At 30.8% G+C, this 22,980-nt stretch overlaps 2 protein-coding genes across 2 annotated transcripts; one reads left to right on the plus strand and one right to left on the minus strand.

The window, feature by feature from the left end:
* On the plus strand, positions 7,036 to 9,636 carry LOC105160789 (probable WRKY transcription factor 70). The gene is made up of 3 exons (XM_011078278.2): positions 7,036 to 7,507; positions 8,166 to 8,267; positions 8,994 to 9,636. Exons 1-3 carry the CDS (start codon positions 7,182 to 7,184, stop codon positions 9,514 to 9,516), a joined length of 951 nt encoding a protein of 316 aa, XP_011076580.1. The 5' UTR covers positions 7,036 to 7,181; the 3' UTR covers positions 9,517 to 9,636.
* LOC105160965 (WRKY transcription factor 55) lies at positions 18,940 to 22,589 on the minus strand. The gene is made up of 3 exons (XM_011078511.2): positions 22,129 to 22,589; positions 21,180 to 21,311; positions 18,940 to 19,700 (listed from the first exon to the last, which is right to left on the minus strand). The coding sequence occupies exons 1-3, from the start codon at positions 22,551 to 22,553 to the stop codon at positions 19,232 to 19,234; spliced, it is 1,026 nt and encodes a 341-aa protein (XP_011076813.1). The 5' UTR covers positions 22,554 to 22,589; the 3' UTR covers positions 18,940 to 19,231.

Below are 22,980 nucleotides of genomic sequence, written 5' to 3' on the forward strand. Positions count from 1 at the left end.
CGTCTTCCACAAAATTCAAGTTGTTTATACCCTTCTCACAATGCCTATCACTCATACTCTCATGGCAGTCGAAGGAAAAGGTCTGCTCACTCGCCCTCAATCATGGAGAGAGCAACTTCAGCGTCCAAGATCCGACAAGTTTTGTCGTTTTCATAATGATTACGGTTATACTACTGAAGAATGCCAACATTTGCATAATAAAATAAAGAGGCTCATCCAAAACGGGTATCTCTTGGAGTACGTCCATTGGAAGAAAGCTCGGGGAACGGGACCCTACATTAAACAAGAAATAAACAAAGGAAAAGAAGTGAAGGTCCTCCTTCAGAACCTTCACTCAATGAGGATCACAAAAACATCCTTGACGGAAGACATGAAGCTCACGATCTTCCTCGAAAGGGGATCATAAGGATGCGGAACGCAAGGAGGTGACTCCCTTCATGCCAAAAAGGTTCAAATCAGAGAGGCGCATAGCACAATTATAAAAGAAGTCTGGGATGTTGGTGCCATGGAGGACACCCCCCCCCATCCAATTTGGGAAGGCCGAACGCTCGGGTCCCAAAAGCCTCCACAACGACGCTTTAGTATATTTATTCTTTTCTATAGAAAGTTTGGATAATTACACTCTTTTTTCTGAAATTTGGTATAATTATAAATAAACCCTCTGTGAATTGAAAAATTACATCCAGTACCCCTAAAATTTGCTTTTGTCTAACAAATAAGTTCTCTATTAGTTAAGGTTGATCAAATTTGCGGATATTAACAAAAAAAACTGTTTGATTATTGATATTTATCCTCGATTGACTTATTGCAGGTCAAATAATTTTTTTCTGATTAAATTACCCTTATAATAGTAAGATATACCTCATCCCATATATTAACGTGTGAAGACGTATGAGGATAATTTGATCGTAAAAATATTTATTCGACTTGTAATATTTCAGTAATAAATCAATCAAAAGTGAATATAATTTATTTTTAATTTTTTTATTATATTTCAATAAATTTCAATTAATGAATAAAATTATTTGTTAAATGAAAACTAATATTAAAAATATTAAATATGATTTTTCAAACTACGTGTAGTTATAGCAAATCTTTTTAAAAGAGAATGTAAGTATGCCTATTAAATTTGGAGAACACTAGGGGCACTGTAGCAGCCGCACTTTTGGACTGCCTTTCAGTACCAAACATAACAATCTGCGAAACGGCAAAAGTTGCGCCGTCCGTATAAAAGTTATCACCTTTACAAGTGAAGGCAACAATACACACAGGGCGTGTTCCTTGAGACTTCTGTTTGTTTTCATTTTCAAATAATTTTTGAGATAAGTCAAAATATATTTAATATTTGTTATCATTCAAAATATCTTATTAAGTATATTTAATTATTTAGCATAAATAGATACATATATATACACACACATATACATAAATATATATAAAAAAGACATAATTTGATAATAAATAGTAATTTTTGTCTCCGAAAACAAGACATTAAATATATAATACTTATTTTAAATTATCTCAAAAAATAAATCCAAACATACATACTATCTCTAATACACACTTATTTATCTTTGTTTTTCTCTTTCTATCTCCACAAACACTCAAAAAACGAATCCAAACATTATATCTATTTTTTTTCCAGCAAAAGAAAAGATTATTAATAAAAAAGTTAAAAACTATAACAGAAATAAAAATAAATGGTATGTAAAAAAAAATGTAGAAGCAAATAAAATTCAGGCTAAATTATGATGGGTTCCCGTTACATTCGTCATGAGTATAATTATTATCTTGTTATTTAAAAAATTATAAATATTTTTATAAAATTTATATTTACCAAATACCCTCTCATAACAATATATGGTAATGGAGTGTTCGTCGGACATCAGTTTGTTTCAGAAATGTATTTGTAATTCATTACAAGAAAGCCAAAATGTGTTGAGGAGACAACCCGTTTTGGATTCCATTTTGATATAAATTACAAAAGTAATGAGTTGTTTTGTTAATATTAAAAATATATAAAGTTAGAGAAAACATTAAAAAAACAATGAAAGAATTTTTTTTCTAACTACATTATAAATTACTATAATTCCAGAATAATAGTAAATTAATACTATCAATCACGTAAAATAAAGTTAATGTAAAGACTAAAGTTTTAACTACGATTAATAAATATTTGTCATGATTTTAACATTCAGGGGTGTAAAATTAAATAATAGGAAAAATAGGCGAATAACATCTTAAACATCAAAATAATATTAATGGTGAAACTTGAGCAACGACTAAATTATATATAAATACTCAAGTATCGAGAAAACTTTTATTAATTAATTAATCAAGAGAAAAATGCATGTTTCGTCCTGTAAAGCAGTGTAGTGGCACTTTTCGTTCACTCCGATTTATATTTTATAATTAAAGATAATAATTTGAAAAAAGGAACAGCTAGGTCTAATTTCTAATGGCAAATATCATCGTCACGGGACGTTGAGTGGGTTATAAGGAAATGGAGAGGAAAACATATGATTAACTTGGCTTATCGTGCACTCCTGGCTGCTTGCATCTACCACATTTGGAGGGAACGAAATTTGAGACGATTTGAGCATACGGAGCGACAATCGAATATAATAGCCACCATTATTGTGGAAGATATTAGACAGAGGATTATCAGTGTTAATTTATCTCGTTCTGTTAGTTCATGTGAGTTATATAGATTATGGCGTATCCCTTGGCTTGTCGAGGGAGAAACCACTAGTTAAGCATTGTTGTAGTGTACGATCTTGTTTTATTAATGAAACTAACATTTACCCAAAAAAAAAATATCATCGTCGCTGAAAAAAGGAACATATTAGGCACGTGACAATCTCCATCTTCTGAGAAATTGGTATTTTTTTTTAAAAAAAATATTATCTTCAAATGTAAAATTGAAATCCAAGTGAACCAAAAGTAGCTCAGCTGCAGAGTTATACGACGAAAAATGCATTATTCTCATTGATTAATTCTTCCAAGAAAAAGTAGTTAGGACGTGCAATACACTAATAATGAAATTAATTACCAATATTATGTAATGAAGCATTCACACCACACCTTTAATTATGTACTAATATTAATTAATTAATCCTTCCAAATCTTTTTTTCTATTTTCCGTACATTTATGCTAAATTCTGTTCACATTTCAATTTTCATGTCCATCACTAAAAATAATGAAAAACAGCAACACCCTTTCAACAACGCTGTTGACCTAATTCATATAATGCCTCGTTTGGTGACAACATTGAAACTGACAAGACAACGTAATGAAGGAATTAATAATTGGTTCGGATTTATTAGTGTCTCAATAAATGGATCAGTACAGTAATGATTTTTTGATAATAATCAAACTACGTACAAAAGGTAATAAAATAATAAATTTGTATAAAATAAAATAAATACCTACGCATTCGAAAATATTCGATTTATGATATTGTATTAATTCATTGAATATCAGTCTTAACCATCGATCTAAGACATTATTGGCGAAAAGGAATTTTACGTCGTAAAATCATTTATTCAATAAGGAATGATTTCTGTAATTTTATGTCTTCCTTATATTGACCGATTTTTTTCTTGACTTTTCTATTAATTTTTTGTTATTTGTTTGTGTTCGATTTTATTTCATTTTTGTTATACGTCGTAAAAAGATTTTTTTTTAAATACATAAAGGTATAACAAATATATGAACTTGAGAAAATATGAGAACTAAAAAAAAAACCATAAATTTGGAGGGTGTCGGATTGAGTTTATAAACTCTTCAAAATATTCTATAAAAATATTCGAGAATTTAATTATAATATGTTAAAAAGTATTTGATTATTTTTTTTAGAGAATGAATTTATGAGAATAAAGAATAAAATGTTCGGAGTTTATAAACTCTTTCAGAAAAAAAAAAAAAAGAATTTTCATCTTATTTTTAAAATCTTGAAAAACACCTCAATTTTGATCACATACTAACCACAAATTTTCATTACTAATTAAAATTTTATAAACCCTCTAATATTATTTTATCCAAATATTTTAAAATCTTTTTTTAATCAAAATAAACTTTAACATTTTTGTAAATTTTTTAAAACATCTCACAAATATACGTAGCTTCATTATAGTTTAATTTTTATGTTTATTTTTATTTTCTAAAATAATAATAAAAGTGAAAATAATTTTATTTATATGTATTCTCACTGAAAATATTTGACAATCTTTTTTCTCTAGCTCAATCATTGTTTTTTATATATACATGCATATAATTTTTTTTCAATTATAATTATATAAACTAATAATATATTATATCAACTAACAATTCTATACCAATAAAAAAATATATAAATATCAATTTTATTTAAATGAAAAATAGGATTAAACACATCTTGCATCTCTAAATTATATATGCATGAAGTGCATTTACCCCCCACCCCTTTATATTATAAAATATAACAAAATGACCCCTTATGATATGGACTAATTTTTCTATGTCGAGAATGCATTTATAGGATAAACTCTATAAGTTTATAATTTTTATAACTATTAGTATAAAATTTGTATAAAGTCTATAAATTTATAATTTTTATAATTAGTATAGAATTTGTATAAACACTATGTATTTATAATTCTTATATTTTTTATATAACTATTAAAAAACTTATATAATTTTGGCTTGTATTGTTATATATATTGAATTTTTTTATCATTATAATTTTAAAACATTACACATATATATACAATGTAAAATATGCAAATTATTAATATATAATCTATAATTTTTTGAGTAATGATGTGACATATTATAATTATGCGTACGTGTAATTGAATAAAAACTTATAAGCTATTATATATTTTTATTTATAAAATTATATACATGATGTATTTGGATATATTTATGTATTTCTTAACATATTGTAAGACATATTTGCATATGTTGAGCTTGTAAATATTTTCTGTATTACATAATTCATCAAAAGCTATAAATTTTAAGTATAATTTTTTAAATAAAATTTGAGTAAACTTTTAAATTATTAAAAGTAGTTTGGGGGAGATTTTTTAATAAATTAAACATACTTTGAGGAGTAAAATAAAAGGTGCAGAGAGAAAATGAGAATGACATTTTTATCCTATTAATACCAAACTATTTTGTCAGGGAGATTTTTGTTACGTTTCATACTTTAGAGAGGTAAATGCAACTATATGCATAATTTAAGGGTGCAAAATATATTTTTTTGATAGTACTACCAATAAAAAACAAAATTACCGTTTTCATCAAATAAACAAAATATATTGATTTGACAACGCCACTAACACTATAAAACACAATTTTGCAACTAATCTAAGTATATTTTTATTTTTATACGAAAATTTATACAAAATTGAAAACACATATTTTCTATTGAAAATGAAAACATAACCAAAGAAGGTCGTCAACTAGTAAAATATTTTAGATAATTATATTTAAGTTGATGGATTTGAATTTGAATGAAAGATTTGGAGAAAGAATTTTAAATAATTGCATATTGAAAAAAAATTAAAATCCATCTCTGTATATTTAATAAAAAAGTTGAATGCATTTTTAGTCTCGTAACTTAAATTATTTGACAATTTCGTCTTTTAATTTTTTAGAATAGCATTTTGGTCCTGTAATTTTTTAATTTTCATAATTTTAGTACTTTCATTTGCCGAAGTTTATTTCCACTGGTGAGAATGGTGAACTCCGACAAAAAAAAAAAGGTTTGAAATTAAAAAAATACAGAAACGAAAATGCTATCATAAAAGTTAAGAGACAAAAATGCGAAAAAAAAAAAATAACCAACAGAAATAGTAGCCCTAAATTTAAAGGTCATGTGAGATACACATTCATTTTTTTGATAAGAAGGGCGAACTCCGATAAAAATAATGACTAAATTTGTTAAAAGTAAAAAAATATATGATCAAAATGTTACTTTAAAACATTAAATGACAAAAACATCAAATAACATAAATCACGAGACCAAAATTACATTTAAACCCTTAACTAACATAGTTCAAATTTTAAAATAAAAAAAAATTAAAATCGTTGGAATTAATCTAGATAAATCGAAATAATTTGTAATGAGAATTTAAAATCCATAATTTAATATATAGTAATCCAAGAGATAAATTTAGCCCAACACTTTCGAATTATTACATTAGATTGTTACTATTAAGTAATAATTACACTTTTCTTCTATGAAGTTTGGTGTAATTACACATAAATTTATGTGGTTTGAAAAATTATATCTAGCACTTTTGAGATTTGCTTTCATTTACCAAATAAGTCCCTTCGTTAGTCAAAATTCACTGAGGTTGTTGGTATTAATAAAAGAACTGAATGAAAAAATTGATATTTATCCTTAATTGACTTATTGCTGACTTATTGCAAGTTCAATATTTTTTTCGAACTAAACTATCATTATAATAATGATAATTATTTCCTCATATGCATTAATGCATGAAGAAGTATGACAATAATTTGGCCGTAGAAAGATTTATTTAGCTTGCAATAAATCAGTAATAAGTCAATTGATATAGATTTTTTGCTGATTTTTTTGTTAATATCAGTAATTTTGGTAAATTTTTACTAACGGATGAATTTATTTGTTAGATAAAAGTAAATTATAAAAATACTAAATGTAATTTTTTAAACGACAAAAATTTATTTATAATTACATTTAATTATCCAATATTATAATTATAAACCCCAAAAAAATGGAGAAAAGAACAAAAACAAATCAGATTTAAAATCATAAATCTAGAAAGGTGGACCACTAAACCCGCAACTCCTTCCACCTTTCCCTGGAGATCATGATCTTGATCATGAGGAACGGCCAAGATCTTCTAACTCCCAAAACTTTTCATCTCATCAGCGCACGAAGTACGTCATGAGACGACGTCATCACGATGACGTCATCCATGTTTTAAGCTCTATCCAAACTCCCAACAGTTCCAAGGGATTCTTTTTCTCTCTACCTTCCTCTTATTTTCCTTAAACTTACCTCCACATTTCCTCTCTCTCTCTCTCTCTCTCTAAAATAAGAGCAGCAAGCTGAAACCAAACCCTCGCCCCTCTCTTATCCCTCTCTCAGATCTCTCCCAAGAACACGCACTAACACGCACTGCAGCTACCCTACGATTTCTATGTAAAAATGGGCTGTTTGGACACTGAAACTCTTCATGCAGAGAGCTGGAAAAGGTTAATGGTAGTGGAGCTGTTGAAGGGCAGAGACACGGCGACCCGACTTCGGGCTCTTCTGCAAGATCCTCGCAGCCATCAAGACCCCGTCTCCGCCGAGCAACTCGCCGTTGAGATCTTCAGATCTTTCTCCGAGAGTCTGTCCGTGCTGAGTTCCCGCGTCGACGTCGTCGGCTCAGCCCAGATCCCCGCCGTTGACTCCGGCGGCTCCTCCTCCTGCTCCGGTGAGAGCAAGAAGAAGCCTGGGGTCAAAGATCGGAGAGGTTGTTACAAGAGGAGGTGAGCTTGCTGTATAAATATACACATATATATACATATATTATCATCACCACAATAATAATATAAATAATTAATTTAATTTTCTTAAAAAATAAGGTTTCATGATCAACCTCTTGAATCAATTCATCCCCACAAAAATATCTAAAAATTAAATTAATATATATATATAGATAGATATAGACTTTTTCTTTTTCTTTTTTTTTCTTTTTTCTATTTTTAATTTCAGTACGACATTGGAGACAATCAAGTTGTCTGTCCGAAAGAGGTGTCAAGGCAACTTGAAAGGATAAAACAAAAGAAGAAGCTGCTTTTGCCTATGTTTTTTCTTATAATGTCCGTAAATGAAACCACACTTTTACAAAACTTTAATTTTTTTGATCGAACTTGAACGAATTATATAATTAAGCGCATCTTAGTTAGCTGCAAATCATGTTGTCCTTACCACTTCCATCACTGTCTTGATTCAAACATCATCCACTGTTCTTATTCAGTGCGCGACTGTTTTAATCATTAGTTTGTAACTAAGACATAAACTTATAACTAACTTCACACGTAATCAATCATTAAGTCTGAATTTGCTCGACATGTTTGTTAATCGGTCACTTCATCTAAAAGTTTAAACTGTTACAGAAATGACTAATTGCGTACGGATTTGCAGGAGGACTTCTGATTCTAGGGTGACAGTGTCTTCAACCATGGAAGATGGGTGTGCATGGCGAAAATATGGACAAAAGGTCATCTTAAATTCTGAATATCCAAGGTAATGCATTATAATACATTAGGACAATAGGGCTAGTATGTGTATATGAACGGAAAATTCTAATTCAAATAGGATTTGATTACACCAGAACGCATAATATGGTTTGGTTCTACTTGACGATCTGATTTGGATAAGAATTTTTTATGTATATATATATATGTGAACATATCAAACGATGTTTTTCAGCTCATTTACATAGTATTGTCTATCACACTCTATGATATATATATTCATATCTGGCATAACACTACAACAAAAGATAATATTAGTGATAAAATGTTGAGTGTTAATTATCTCAAAATTCTTACTAAAAAATGTGTGTTAAATGACAAGAATTTTGATCTTATCACAGAATAATTATTGACAATAAGAATTATACGCAATATTGTCACTATATACAATTATAGTAATCTATTTATACTGACAATTTAGTGATAACACAGTCTCTGGATTCTTACTAATGTATATGTGTTGCTAATTGTTTTTAGTGATAACTTTATAATAAAAAAGGTTTTTGTTATTAATTCTTACTGATGACAGCTTTTATAAAATATTTTTCACTATCAATATTATATATATAGAACTCATTATTGTAATAAAATAAAATTCTTGTTTCTAAGTACAAATGATGAACGACAATATTAAAATTATCACTTGATTGTTTTGTGCTAATCTCTTTTTTGCAAGTGTAATAATTGAGTTCTTTGGGGTTTTGTGTTGTACCAGGTGCTATTACAGGTGCACCCATAAGTATGAAGGCTGCAAAGCTACAAAACAGGTGCAGAGAATCAAAGAGGATCCCGTCATGTATCAGACCACATACTTCAGCAACCATACATGCAAGGAAACACCAAGGGCTCCACATCTCATCATCGATTCAGATCCGGTGGAACCCAATCTGATCAGTTTTCAAGCACCGAAAGCACAGGATCACACCCCAACAAATCTAGTTAAACAAGAACTCTACAAAGAAGATAACCTAAGTGAGGATCAGGATCAGGATCAGGATCTGTCTGATGATCAGGCGAAATCATCGTTGCTGCAGGATCCATGGCAAGAATTCATGGGGCTGGAATCGTCTGGTTATAAGCCCGTATGGACCACCATGATCACAAGCTCCTCCTATCAAGAAGAAGTGGCTTCAGCTGGTTTTCATCACTCATCTGATGATCAAACTGCTGGGTTGTATGGGCTTGATCTGGAGGTTGATCAACTTGGTGATATAGACAATATATTTCCACTGTTTTGAAGACCTGTACTGAGCTTCTGCTATATATATATATATATATATTCATATATATACTATTTAGTAAATATTTCATTTTGTTGTAATAATAATTTTACTTAATTATTTTCCTAAAAATTGGAAGTCTTCACAAATATTTTTGTGAATTACAGATATTTGTTGAAAATAAGTTAAAAATAGTGTTTTCATTTTACGGCTTCTACTAGAAGAATTATAATATTTAATTACGATTAATTGTCATTGTTAGAAATAAATAGTCGTAGCGAATAGTTATTGACTATGGCTATATAATGGTTATTGGTCGTGTATTTTGCGAGGGTGGCTAAAACATTTATCATGGCTACAAGGCCATGGCAAATAATTTTTGCCATAATGGAAAAAATAATTTTTTTAAATCAATTTTATTAAACCGTAGTTAATAATACTCATTTAATAATTTTTTATCCATAGCCACTAATATTAAAGCTAATAATAATTTTTTTAGTGTTTTGCTTCTAAAATAAAATTAAATTACAACTTTCGCTACTATATACTTATTTTACCATAAAAGCAAAACTACTTTTAACAGTACCCCTTGAGTGATGATAGAAATATAGTGATAATACACATTTTGTGTTACTAAATATTAATGTGATTATTACACAATAAACATGTAATGATATGATATATATAACAAAATAATGTAATTTTAGCCTTATGTCTTGGGGTGGTATTTTTGGTCATACACAAAATTAATTTTCGCAATTTCATCCTGTAACATTATAATTTTGGCCATGTTAGTGTTTTCTCAACCAGGATTCTTAATATAATTGAGTTATGCACAAATCACAAGTAAATTTTCGGTCAAATTGGCTGGAAAAATGACTAAATTATAAAATTACAAGATTATATTGCGAAAATATTACGTATATGATCTAAGTTATCATCTATTAAGTTATAGAATTAAAATTATATTTTTCTCGATATTTATAGATACCCTTCGAATATGAACTTTATATTTTCTTGATATTCTTAATACGCAATTATTTATTTTCTTCTTACCATAAATCACTACACACGAACCCTCATTTCTTTCTCGTAGAAATTACAAATCATTATCTTCAATTATAGTATATTTCTTTCTTAATTTATATAAAAAAGTTATTCTTTTTAACTAACATATAAATTAAAACTTACCATATTTATTAAATATATATGCAGATAATTTAATTTATATTCATTAGTCCAAATTTGACTTGTGTCATTGCATAATTGATTATGAAAATTACTACTTTTCAGAACACTAATTGTCGCGTTTGGATTCATAATTTTAATAATTCCTATACAACTACGTACCATAATTAAAGTGAAAAATAACCTCACGGCAAGTGATCTCGTAGAATTTAATAGATATAAGGTAATTAGACGAAAAATAATCGCGATGTAAAATTAAAAGATAATTTTGGTATAATTTAATGCAAAACATGATTCTAAATAAAAGGGCCAAAGGGTATAAAAAATTATGTTCGCGCTCAAAAATGTACATTTGATCGATTCAATCACAGGACCAAACGAACGTTTAATATAAATCGACCATCTCTTTCAATAAATATACTAAAAGAGTATATATATGTATATATATATATATATATATATATATATATGCATGCAAGTTGCAGCTACCCATCACTGCCATCATTGCTCAACTTGGCCACTAACGGTTGCCAATATTTGTCTAATTTAGTACCAAGAAAAAATAATTAAAAAAAAAAGAATCGAGCAAAATCCATAGCCGGCCCTAGGGTTTTGTTTAGGGGGGATAATTACTATTTGGGTGCTATAGAGGGGTTTTTTTATCAGCCCTTGGATCAAATGGGTGGGCCCTTGGCCATCCATCTTTCTTTTAGACGTGTGAAGATGAAAGGGAAAATTGTAATTTTTCTCATCTAATTTATGAATTGTCAATTTTAATCCTGTATAAATTTATTTTGATAATTTTATTTCTTTTTGATCGGACATATGATTTTTATAATTGCGGTTTTCTGGCTAGGGGTGATGAAAATTACCGAATTTTAAAATTATAGAACTAAATTATAAAAATTATTTTTTGTTGGACCAAACATATCACTTAGTGGGTGATAATTTTGTTCCTTCACGAATTGATTTTCGCAATTTAGTTATTTAACTTTAAATAATTAAAATTTTGGGTCCATTTTTGCCTAAAAAATGCACACTACAAAAGTACATGCTTTTTGTAATGGCTTTTTTGTAATGGCCATTGTAACGGATTGGATGTGCTGCCGTCATTGAGGGGGTGATAAAAATGTATTTATTTTGCAACGGCCATGATTATTACTAAAACCATTACAAATATGTGGTGTGCATAAAATTATTACAATTTATTGGTCGTTACGATTTTTCTCTATTTTTTATATTGACTTTTAGGTAAAATAAGGAGCCGTTACAATGATAGTGGAAAAAAGCGCATACAGAAAAATAGTATTACAAAAATCGTGACAATTGGAATGAATTTTTTATTAGAGGCAATTACAAAAGCCATTACAAAATAACAGAACATGAAGAGTTCTAAAGGCCGTTACAAAAGTTGATACAAAATAATCTAACCTTGGAACGGCCAAACTAGTAAGAAACCGTTACAATGGCCATTCCAAATGAAGACGAAAAAATGGGGAAAATGGGATTTGTAACGGCCAAATTATATTTGGCCGTTACAAAAGCCATTATAAATTAATATTTTTTAGATCAAGATTAAAAAAATGGTGTGAATTATAAATTCGATTAGTCGTTACAAATATTGTTACAAAAGCCGTTACAAGGTAAATTACACATGCTGTTACAAAAGTAATTAAAAAAAAAATGAGCCATTTCAAATATTCAAATTGAAAAATACGATATCCTTACATCCGGGCACTCAATTCATACCATATACAAGAACGTGTCCATTAAATCATATCAGACGGTGTGATTTTAAATCACATGGCCATATTTAAATATACACCGATTTGAATGATCACTATTACATTCTAGGAACGATACGATGAAATCCGTATACCCAATAAGGCTACAACTTGGCCAAATGGATATTTTCATAAGTGTGATCATATCTAACAGTTGGATCTTAATTTTGACGATCTGATTAACACATCCAGTTAAACACTGTAAGATGACAGTTACATCATTGTAATACTAACATTTATAAATATATAAATTTATTGCAAATTGCATACATGTATGAATGTAAAAAAATTTCATAATTTCTGAAATTTCTTTTATTTTTTTAATTTTAAAAAAATAAGAAATTTTTAATAACTTTTGAAATTTTTTAATTTCTGTAATTTTAGAAAAATTTCCATAATTTCTGAATTTTTTTTATTTTCTATAAATTTCTATAGTTTTCTGAAATTTTCTGCATTTTCTGTAATTTTATTAAATATGTATGTATTTTTTTAAATTTAAAAAAATTGAAAATATAGCATAATAATAGGTTTAAAAAATGACCTTAATAGGAATTTTAATAAAATTATTAGAAAATAGTAATATTTGATCCCATAACTTTTTAAATAGTAATATTTTGGTCGCATGCACTTAACAATCACGTGACATTTTTCGTTAACAAAAAGGTGTCACGGGACCAAAAGTGATATTTTTTTAAGTTATAAGACCAAAAGTGAGAATTTTATAACCAATAAAATCAAAAGTAAAAAAGCCCAAAATTATGAGTCGAAAAATATTATATCTCATATTCCTTATATAAATTAAGATAAATACCACACGTTCAATAAAATTGAAACTCACAACTTGGAATTTACGACCGCGAACGTGTTAACGATGTTAAGTTCACATCTAAAATACTGCCAAAATAAAAAAGGGAAGGGTACGGAGAATTGATTGGGCGGCAATGGCTGGCCACGTACATGTACATAGTGCAATCACTCCACATCCAACTCTTCACCAGTACTACATCTCAAGTTGCAAAGATGGGACAGATCATATCCTAAATTTTCTACATATTATCCCCCTAATTTAATTGCTACATATTACACCCTTTGGTGTCACTTAATTTTGGTATGTTGTTTATTTTTAAAATTTTAAATTAATTAATTAATTATTTCTGAACTTTTTCGTTTATCATAGTTTTTCATAACTATCTTTTGATGGTCATTTTCTTTCATGCAATTTTTTTAGTTTTTCTACATTATTTATTATCTTTATTTGTCATTTTTTTAATAAACCAAAATATTTATATTAATATATATTTTTAGGTATTTTTTAAACTATAAATACTAATAATATATATTATATGAATATTTTATTATGATTCATTTTTAAAAATTATGTACATACATAAAATGTGCCACACTTAATAATTATCTATTAAACTAATTATATTATGTAGTGTGCATACAAATTGAAATCTGAGTCACTATAAAACAAGAAAGAAACAAGAAATGAATTAATCGTAAATTTACAACAACAACGAAAATAATAATATTTAAGTTACGAGATTTTCTGAGATTAAATCTAATTACACAAACACTTCTCACCCTTTAAAATTATAAATAACACCCCCTCGACACAAAAACTTGCGCATAATGTAGAATACATCAAGTGATCACATATATTAGTTAACCACAAAAGAAGATACAATAAAGTTTAAAATTAAAAATTCAATATGGACAGGGACATATAAAATTATACTTTTAGTCGATACTTTACAAAAATTTTAAAATAGTCTCAAAATTGAGAAAAAAAACTCGACAGATTTCGTCCTCTAGCTCATGAAATTTTTAGAATCGTTCCAAAAATTGAGACTAGTCGCCACATTTAGTTCTTTATTTTACGGGGTTTATGAGACTAATTGTGATGAGTTTTCTAATTTTAAAACTATTTTAAAAAGTTTTCATAAAACAAAAAATTGAAAGTGTCAAACTCTATCCTATGAGATATATTGTAATTTCGCCATCTTATAATAATTAAATCCTCTGGATAAACTTACATATATATATATATTAGAATTAAATAAAAGTCCTGAGAACTTTTGGATCCTCATTAAAATAAAAGCACCATTATTATATAACAATAATTTTAGAATTAATAGAATTTGATTGAATAAACAAGTTGAATATATATAAGTAATCAAGTAAAAGGGTACGTACCATAATTATTAATCATGTACTTTGGATAGATTTAGATAATTAATTAATACTTATGCAGTCGGTAGTTAGGTACAATTATTTAATTTGGTAATTATATATAATGTTATCTGTAATTAATAATAATAGTGTCACTGTCAGGTAGCTAGTGACAAGGTGGAGGGCAACCCTAGTGGTGTTTTGCCACTTGTCATTTTCAATGGAGGGATGTTTTTGTCCTTTTTCATATCTAAGGTTCTAAATTACCTTAGTACTTACAACGATGTCTTGCTTCTTTTGATGGGAAAAGTGAAATATATTAGCTAATCCAATCCGCCAGAAGTAGCCGCAAAACAGGTCGAGGTAAAAGAGCACCTCTTCTAATCCGATTCGATGGTCGGAAAGATGATCCAGTAACTTGCCTAGTTCAATCTCTGGTCCAGATATGAAAACATTGCCTCTAGAATTGTTATAGTTTGCATTTTTAGCTAAGAAAATGAGCTACCTTATTACCTAGTTTAGGAACGAATTAAAATGAAACAAAACCAATAGAAAGTGTAACATGGACTTCCGACACGATAATGCCTAGTTTCGGAAAATCTAACTTTGGCGAGACAAGCTGTTGAATAATGATTTGACAGTCTCCTTATAGTCAACTCGATGCCACTCATGGCTAAGAGCCAACTGTACAACCTCCTTCCCCGCCCATAATTCCGCTTGTTCTAAACTCCTTCCTCGATGTTTGCATCAACCATATGCCTGAATAGACTCGATTTCATTCAAACCACAACCGTGGTACCAAACTTTCCACCCTTATCGAACACGGCCCATAATAACTAATTTGGATCGTACCAATCTAAGGCGGCTTCCACCAAGGTCTCCCTTGCTACTATCCGCTAACCACCTTTAAGATCGTCCATGACTTGTTGAAACCCCGATAGGAGCCTCCTCGCAATAGCCACGATAGTTAATGAGTCCACTACCCTCAACCCATGAAGTCGTTGATTCCTTGCGTACCAGATTGCCCAACACACCATCAGGAAGAAACACCTCTTATCAAACATCATTGCATCTCACCCTACCACTCAAGAATCGAGGCGCCCAACTGACAATTGAGCCCTAGCGCAGTTCAGATAAGAGCCACTGATGAGTGTCGAAGTCACCAAAAATAATTCCTACAGCACTTGTGAAAGTGGGAGTAGGGTCGAATCCACAAGGACTGGCTTTAAGTTAATTTCTTTAAGAGAAATAGAAAATAATGGGGGGAGATTTGATGGTAAAAAGAAATAATCAAAAACTAAATAAATAATTAAAAATACCTGACGAAGATACAAGAGAGAGATTTTCCGGTTAAGGCTAGGATCATGCTTGATTCTTGTGAGTTGATCATTGATACAAGAATAACACATGCGTAAACAAATAAATCAGTTATAGTGTTGGTACGACCTAACAACCTCACCTTTCCTTACCTTTTCGTCAGCCAAGGTACGATCGTTGGCTAGATCCCTAATTAACAGACAACCCTGGGAACGTCCACAAGATTTAATCTATTAACAACATTAAGAATTAGAAAGGCCTGATTCTAATCAACAAACTCCTACGAGGACAATTCGTTTAAACTAGATCATGCATTCCCCATAACATAATTAAATACTGTGACATAACTAATCATGCTACGTTGCCACTAAGTATTGAACTAAATAAACAATTACACGGATTTATAAAGTTCAACTAGCTAAGCAAACCTTCTTGATAATGAACAACCGACCGAATTATTCATAAATCAGACGTTTGTAATTAAAGCACAGAGAATAACATGAATATTTGCTTGACAAGTGTAGAACGCAGATTAGATCTCACAACATAATGAAAATCAAGCAATCACCATACCTTAACCAGAAAATAAGGAATTTAGCCGGACATGTTAATGGAAGAACACACTAAAAAGTTTCCCTACGAATCTAGACGTAGTGGGGGGATAGATATGTGATAAACTCTAAAAAGGTAAAAAGATTACAAAAGATAAGCTTAAAAGAATCCTTTCTAAATCTAAACACTTGATTCCTTTATCTCTTAGGAGAATCGTTCGTGCTTATTCTTATCCCGAGTTGACTACTCCATTAAGCGTGGGCACGCTTTGTCAATTCTGCAGAAACGTCCTTGTAATCTTCCTTTTTGCTGAATATGCAATAAAATCACATAATTAGGAATATTTTGGCTTAAAAAAGGAAGATTAAATTGCTATAAAATCATTATAATTGCAAAGTTATCAGCCACTCTACTGTGCATGCCCACAGTTATAGATAGCATGGACCTCTTGACTCAGGCAAGCAACCACAAGAAGGACAGCTCCCCTTTAGGATCTGTAACCGCTGCTCCAAATTAACCATTGTAGGTAAGATATCCTTTCCCGCACGCCAACAAAACCCCTTCACCTCTAGGAGAATGTTCGCATGCCAGATAGAGTGCCAACAGAACCAATTTGAAATTAAGAAGAAAAGGATGGAAGATGTCGGTCCTTAAGGAGCATTGCCACATAGTAAGCGCTTCGATGTAAGCTATTGAGGGGAATGCTCAAAATCTGCACAACATCCTCCTCCAAAAGACCTCCTGAAGTGTCCTCTTGTTCCAATCCCCCGTTGTTGGATCAATGAGAGTATCTATCGTTGCCTCTTTCCAGTGGTCCAACAATGCGATGATAGGATGGGATAAAAAAGGATGTAGAAGCTCTCAATCTACCCCTATTTGAATTTCAGACCCATCCCCAATCGGCCACCAAAACCCCAAACACAAAGGTGCAGCTCATGGTGAAGTACCCTCCATGTAAATGACGCATTCCAGCTGGCCCATGCTTCCAAGATTGAGGTGCTTGGGAAGTATTTGGCCTTCCACAACCAGCCCATCAGAATATGAGTCTTCAATTAAAACACGTTAGGCTTGTTTTGCCAACAAAGCCTCACTAAAACACTACTACTACTGAAACCCCACCCCTCATCAACCATACTCACACATCTTGGACCATGTTAGCCAATGTGTCTATCTCATCTCCTTATTGTCCGACCAAAACCCAACCACCATCTACTCAATCTCCTAAAGTAGCCTATCTGGGAGCCTAAACAACAACTTTTAGTAGGACCCCTTTACCAGCTTGAAATAGTGTCTTCTCCCTCCACCCATTTATCTGATCCCAAATCAGGTCTTGAAGTGAAGAGGAAATGTCCTTTCTCGACCATCCCACCCATGTTGACAAACCTGCAAAAATCGATATTAGTGATGGCATAACACTCACGAGAAGCAAGATGAGAAAAAAAAAAAAAAAGAAGAAGAAGAAGAAGAAGAAAACAAATGCATGGGTTGCCTCCCAAGAAACGTCTTTCTTTAACGTTTTTTGCTAAACGTTGTTGTGCCTCAACTTAAATGAGTTGGACACTCTAAATCCACTTCTTCTATGTATACCTGGTGACGGTGTCGATTTAGAAGAACTTGATGGTCCATGGATGACTTCTTCCTCGAACTTATTTTTTTATGAAAAACTTTGTTCTTTAAGTTCTTGGACTCGAGGTGAGACTTTTGTTGATTGTCATCTTAAATGCTCCCCACCATCGAACATAGCATTTTGTCATCCCAAAGGATTAATAAAATCCATGAGAAAAACAGAATGCATATCATTAGAATTTTGTGTGACACTACCAATGCTAAAACTCATAACCTCATTATCAAATTCTATAGAAAGAATTTTGGCATCAACATCAATTTTGATTTTAGAGGCTTTAAGGAATTGTCTAGCAAGATAGATGTAGAATTGGGAGAATTATCCCCGTCATATTAAGCACATAAAAATCAGCATGAAAGATCAATTCATTAACTTGCACAAGTACATATTCAAGAACTCCTTTGGGGTAAACTACGGAGCGATCGGCAAATCGATAAACAATCCTCATTTCTTTCAATGGGTCAATATTCAAAAATTTATAGATAGTAAGAGGCATAATATTGATTGAAGCACCCAAATCACACATAGCTTTTTTTATTCCAATCTTTTCAATTTTGTAAGGGATAGAAAATGTACCAAGATATTTGCATTTAGAAAGTAATTTCTTTGAAAAATGACAGAAAAGTCGATATGAGTAATTTTTCACCAACAAAAAATTTATATATAGTCGGAAGTATATATAGACAAAAAAATCACTATTAACAATTAGCTCAGTTTTACATATGTAAATGATAAATCACTTTTAAATTTCAAATTTTGAATACAAATTATTACATTATTCATCAAACAAAAATATTACAAGGAACAACTATATCTATCTAGCAACGTTATATTAATTGTCAATTTCAAACTGAATAATGAATCAAATCAACTACAAAACATACAATAAATCTAGGTAAGAAATAATTGGAAAATAAAACTTGAAGGGTATAATTAATATGTATGAGTGTGTTTAATTATCAAAGTTACTAATTAATTAGAGGTCAATAATTATCTACCTAATAAGATATTAATAATTAATCTTTTTTTGCTACAAGATCACTACTCTTTTTTTTTTTTATTTCCTTTTTTTATTATCTGACAATTAATTAATTCAGTCTTTCTTTTCTTCTGAATCCCACTTGTCATCCATGGACGAGAAAATGAGATCCATGCTATTGCTGCTGGTGCTGCCAGAATTAAACATTGTCTCAGCCATATCCGCCACCGGCAGCTGGTAGTCCGGGAACCTTGGGGCGGAGGAACTTCCAGCTCCCGTGCTGCTGCCGCCGGCGGAAACGCCGCCAAGATCATGAAAGATTTGCATGGAGAGCCAGTCATGATGAGTAGTAGGGAGGGAGGAAGAGAAGGGTAGTACCGGGGGGTGCACGGCGGTGGTGGTGGCTGGTGGCAAGGGCGGCCCGGGTACTGGAACGGCTGCGGAAGGGGCGGTGGAAGACATGTGGCAGGTGTGGTTGTCCCGGTAGGTGACCTCGAATGTGAAGAAATCATCATCTAATCGTTGGACTTGCTTCTTGGCGGGGCATTCATAGAATTTTTGGTGGGTGCACCTGTAATAACTCCTGTACATAATGTCACTTCAGCCCCACTTTACCTGTATAATTCTTCAATTATCTTCACATAGTTTCTTATTTTTGGAAGTTTTCAAAACAAAATAATTTCTGGAATTAGGGTTTTCTATTTTCTGTGCTTTTTTTTTTTAATTACATTAATTGTTGTTGTATACGTTTCCCGCAAGTACATAAAAAGAAATAGTTTTATGAGATGGAGAGAAAAAAGAAATTTGCAGTAATAAAAAAAAAAGTTCTATGAAAAGAAAGAACTATAGCGTGAGATGACATAAAATTTCTTATGTTATGTTTGGATGGGTGAGTTTGAAAGTAGAAAATTTTTTAAATTTTTAATTATTATGATTTATGTCATAAAATATATATTTTTTTTAATATTGAGTCATTTGAAAAAGAAAATTTAAAAATCATTCCTTCATATCTAAATTATTCCATCCAAATATAGTTCTAGGTTGCATATATTTGGATGGAATTTGAATATGAGAGAAGTATTTAAGAAAATGATTACCAATGTGACTACATAGAGATTATGAAATTCACCAATATTCCACAAAATATTTAAATGTATTTTTATCCCATAATTTAAATCATTTGGTGTTTTTGTATTTAATTTTTGAAGATAGCATTTTGATATTTCTTTAATTTTTGTAATTTTAATCCTTTTGTCCGTTGGAGTTTAAACTCTTTTATTGACGAAAAGGGTAAATTCCGATAAAATTATTCAATTAAATCTCTATTTTTAAATTCATCAATCCGAAAAAAACGTTACATAATCATATATAGCACGAGCCTTAGACTTTTCCGTGATATATATCTATTTTCAGTAACACAATAATACATACAAAAAGTTTCTCTACATTTTTCATTTCATGGGCCGTTTTGTTTTTTCATGTTCTTTGATTAATTAAAAGTCAACTTCATATTGTTCAACTAGTCAAAAACCCGATTATTTCCTTTTCATACGGAAAGCATATCATCAGCCCATGTACACTACCTTAATTTTCTTACAATTATGTCGGGTGAACGGAGCACGACTTCAATTCAACAAGTCACGAAAAGGAAAGCATGTTGCTTTTGACACTTTCAAGCCATTGGACTTGGCCATATATTATGTATATATGTATATATAAATACTATTACATATATTTGAAACATTATATGCATGCATGGTAATAATATTGAATTTCCATATGATAAAAGGAAATCTATGTAATTATAAAAATTAAATAAATAAACAGAATTTAATAATCTTAAACATGTAAATATTGGGGGTGACAATTTTAGTCTTGTACGAATTTATTTTGTCAATTTGGTCATGAATTTTTTCAAAATTCTTTGCATTGAGGACGAAAATGACCGAAATTTTGTTGAAATGATCAAAAAATTGTATGTGAAGATGAATTCGTACAGAATTGAAAGTGCTACTCTTATGTTTACGGGATTAAAATTATAATTTTTTGATAAAAATTTTACCTTGGATATTTGGACCCGAGAATTTCTTTTTGACCGTATTTCCGCCACGTGTAACCGTCCTCTGGAGGAAGATCAAGATTTCCCATCTGAGGAGCAGGAACCCTCTTCACTATTTTCTCACCTTCATCCTTTCTGTTTTTTCATTAAATTAAAGGGATAATTAAATTCATTTAATTGGGATCATCAGCTACATCCACATTAACTATGCAAATCCAATGGTTGATATACATGGTCAGCAATATATATATATATATATATATATGTAAGTTGGAGGAGGATCATTGCTAGTTCCCTACATCCACATTAACTATGCAAATCCAATGGTTGATACATGGTCAGCAATATATATATATATATATATATATGTAAGTTGGAGGAGGATCATTGCTAGTTCCCTAACTTCTTCGCGACATGATTCGAATACACGATCAATAAAGTTGTAAGTGCAAGATTGCGAGGTGTTGCGAACAAGATACCTTAGCTCATTATCGTAATTAAGAATTAAGTAATATCGACAGTTTTTGTAAATTTATTTGATATTTAATCTAATTTCAGTAAACAAGTACGATGGTGAGTAAAATTTTATAAAACAGAGAATTCTTGAATGTTTGTTTGACATAAGTAGCGTCATGCAAACAGTGGCCTCAAATACTTTAAAATTGTAATTAATGTGATTATATTATTCTCAATATTTAGTAAGAAACTTACAAAAACAAATCCTATTTTATATCAAAATATATCACAACCTCAGCTGATTATACTTTCCTCCCAACATCATGGAAACTCAAAGCAAAATTTCCAAGAAAGAAACATGGCATTGTTATGTTTAACTGATGATGTCCCCATCGTAGACCCCAAAAACATTGAAGCACAACAAAACAAAACAAAAACATAGGCATGTAGTTGTCTACACACATTTCCAGGTAACTAAGAAAAGCAAATTTCTTACCTCCTCCTCTGTCTCTGCGATGATGATGAAGTTCTGTTGGAATCCGGTGCATTTATTAGGGGATGTTGAACGTCCCGGCTTGTGCCACCGCTCAAACTCCTGCCCGCGTCCCCTCCACCACTCAATCCACGAACGACGAACTCCAGCCCTGACGGCTGCTCCTGTTCCACCACCATTCCCGACCTCAACCATTCTTGAATGCCAACGCCAATGTCATCATCGAGGCGTTGCAGCTCTTGTGGCTGCCTAGGAACATTCGTCTGGCCCCGAGACACTAACCTCTCCTTAACGTTGGTAAAAACTCTAATGATGTCTTCGCAAGACATGAGGAGAGTATCGGGGTGGCGTGCGAGATGTGGCAGATTCTGTTCCAGGTCTTTGGCCAACTTGCAGCCGTACAACACTAATGCTAAGCCTTCATCCATGTTTCTTGGATAAAGGGTTTTCTTGTGTGTGTTTTTCTTGTGTGTGATTGTGGTTAGTTAAATTTAGGATTCGGACAGATATAAATATGGGAATTAGGTAAGATTCAAAGTATGTTTGGATATGTTGAATACGTTGAGTGGAAGAGAGATTGAGGGCAATATGACTAAGTCATTGGTCTTAATTCTTGCTAAAATTTCATCTTCAATTCTACCCCAGAAGTCTACGAGAAGACCTGGCCTTATGACCATGAAGAATTTTCCTAAGTTTGAAACTGATCAAACGTATATATATATATATATATTAAAACTATTTAATTAATTAAAAATTTAAAATTGCAAACTAAATTGTAAAAAAGATGCACGCTAAAAATGTCAGTTCTTTAAATTATAGGGCTAAAAATATAATTTTTCCTAACTAGCTAGGGTG

Source organism: Sesamum indicum, linkage group LG4 (genome assembly GCF_000512975.1).
Source record: "Sesamum indicum cultivar Zhongzhi No. 13 linkage group LG4, S_indicum_v1.0, whole genome shotgun sequence".
NCBI classification, from domain to species: Eukaryota; Viridiplantae; Streptophyta; class Magnoliopsida; order Lamiales; family Pedaliaceae; genus Sesamum; species Sesamum indicum.

Bases quoted from the DNA above. Each gene is read 5' to 3' on its own strand.
- LOC105160789 (XM_011078278.2), top strand. From the start codon at position 7,182: ATGGGCTGTTTGGACACTGAAACTCTTCATGCAGAGAGCTGGAAAAGG. The intron at 7,508-8,165 runs GTGAGCTTGCTG...ACGGATTTGCAG, and splicing joins AGAGGTTGTTACAAGAGGAG to GAGGACTTCTGATTCTAGGG. The intron at 8,268-8,993 runs GTAATGCATTAT...GTGTTGTACCAG, and splicing joins TTAAATTCTGAATATCCAAG to GTGCTATTACAGGTGCACCC.
- LOC105160965 (XM_011078511.2), bottom strand. From the start codon at position 22,553: ATGGATGAAGGCTTAGCATTAGTGTTGTACGGCTGCAAGTTGGCCAAA. The intron at 21,312-22,128 runs GTAAGAAATTTG...ATGAAAAAACAG, and splicing joins TCGCAGAGACAGAGGAGGAG to AAAGGATGAAGGTGAGAAAA. The intron at 19,701-21,179 runs GTAAAATTTTTA...CATTATGTACAG, and splicing joins CTCGGGTCCAAATATCCAAG to GAGTTATTACAGGTGCACCC.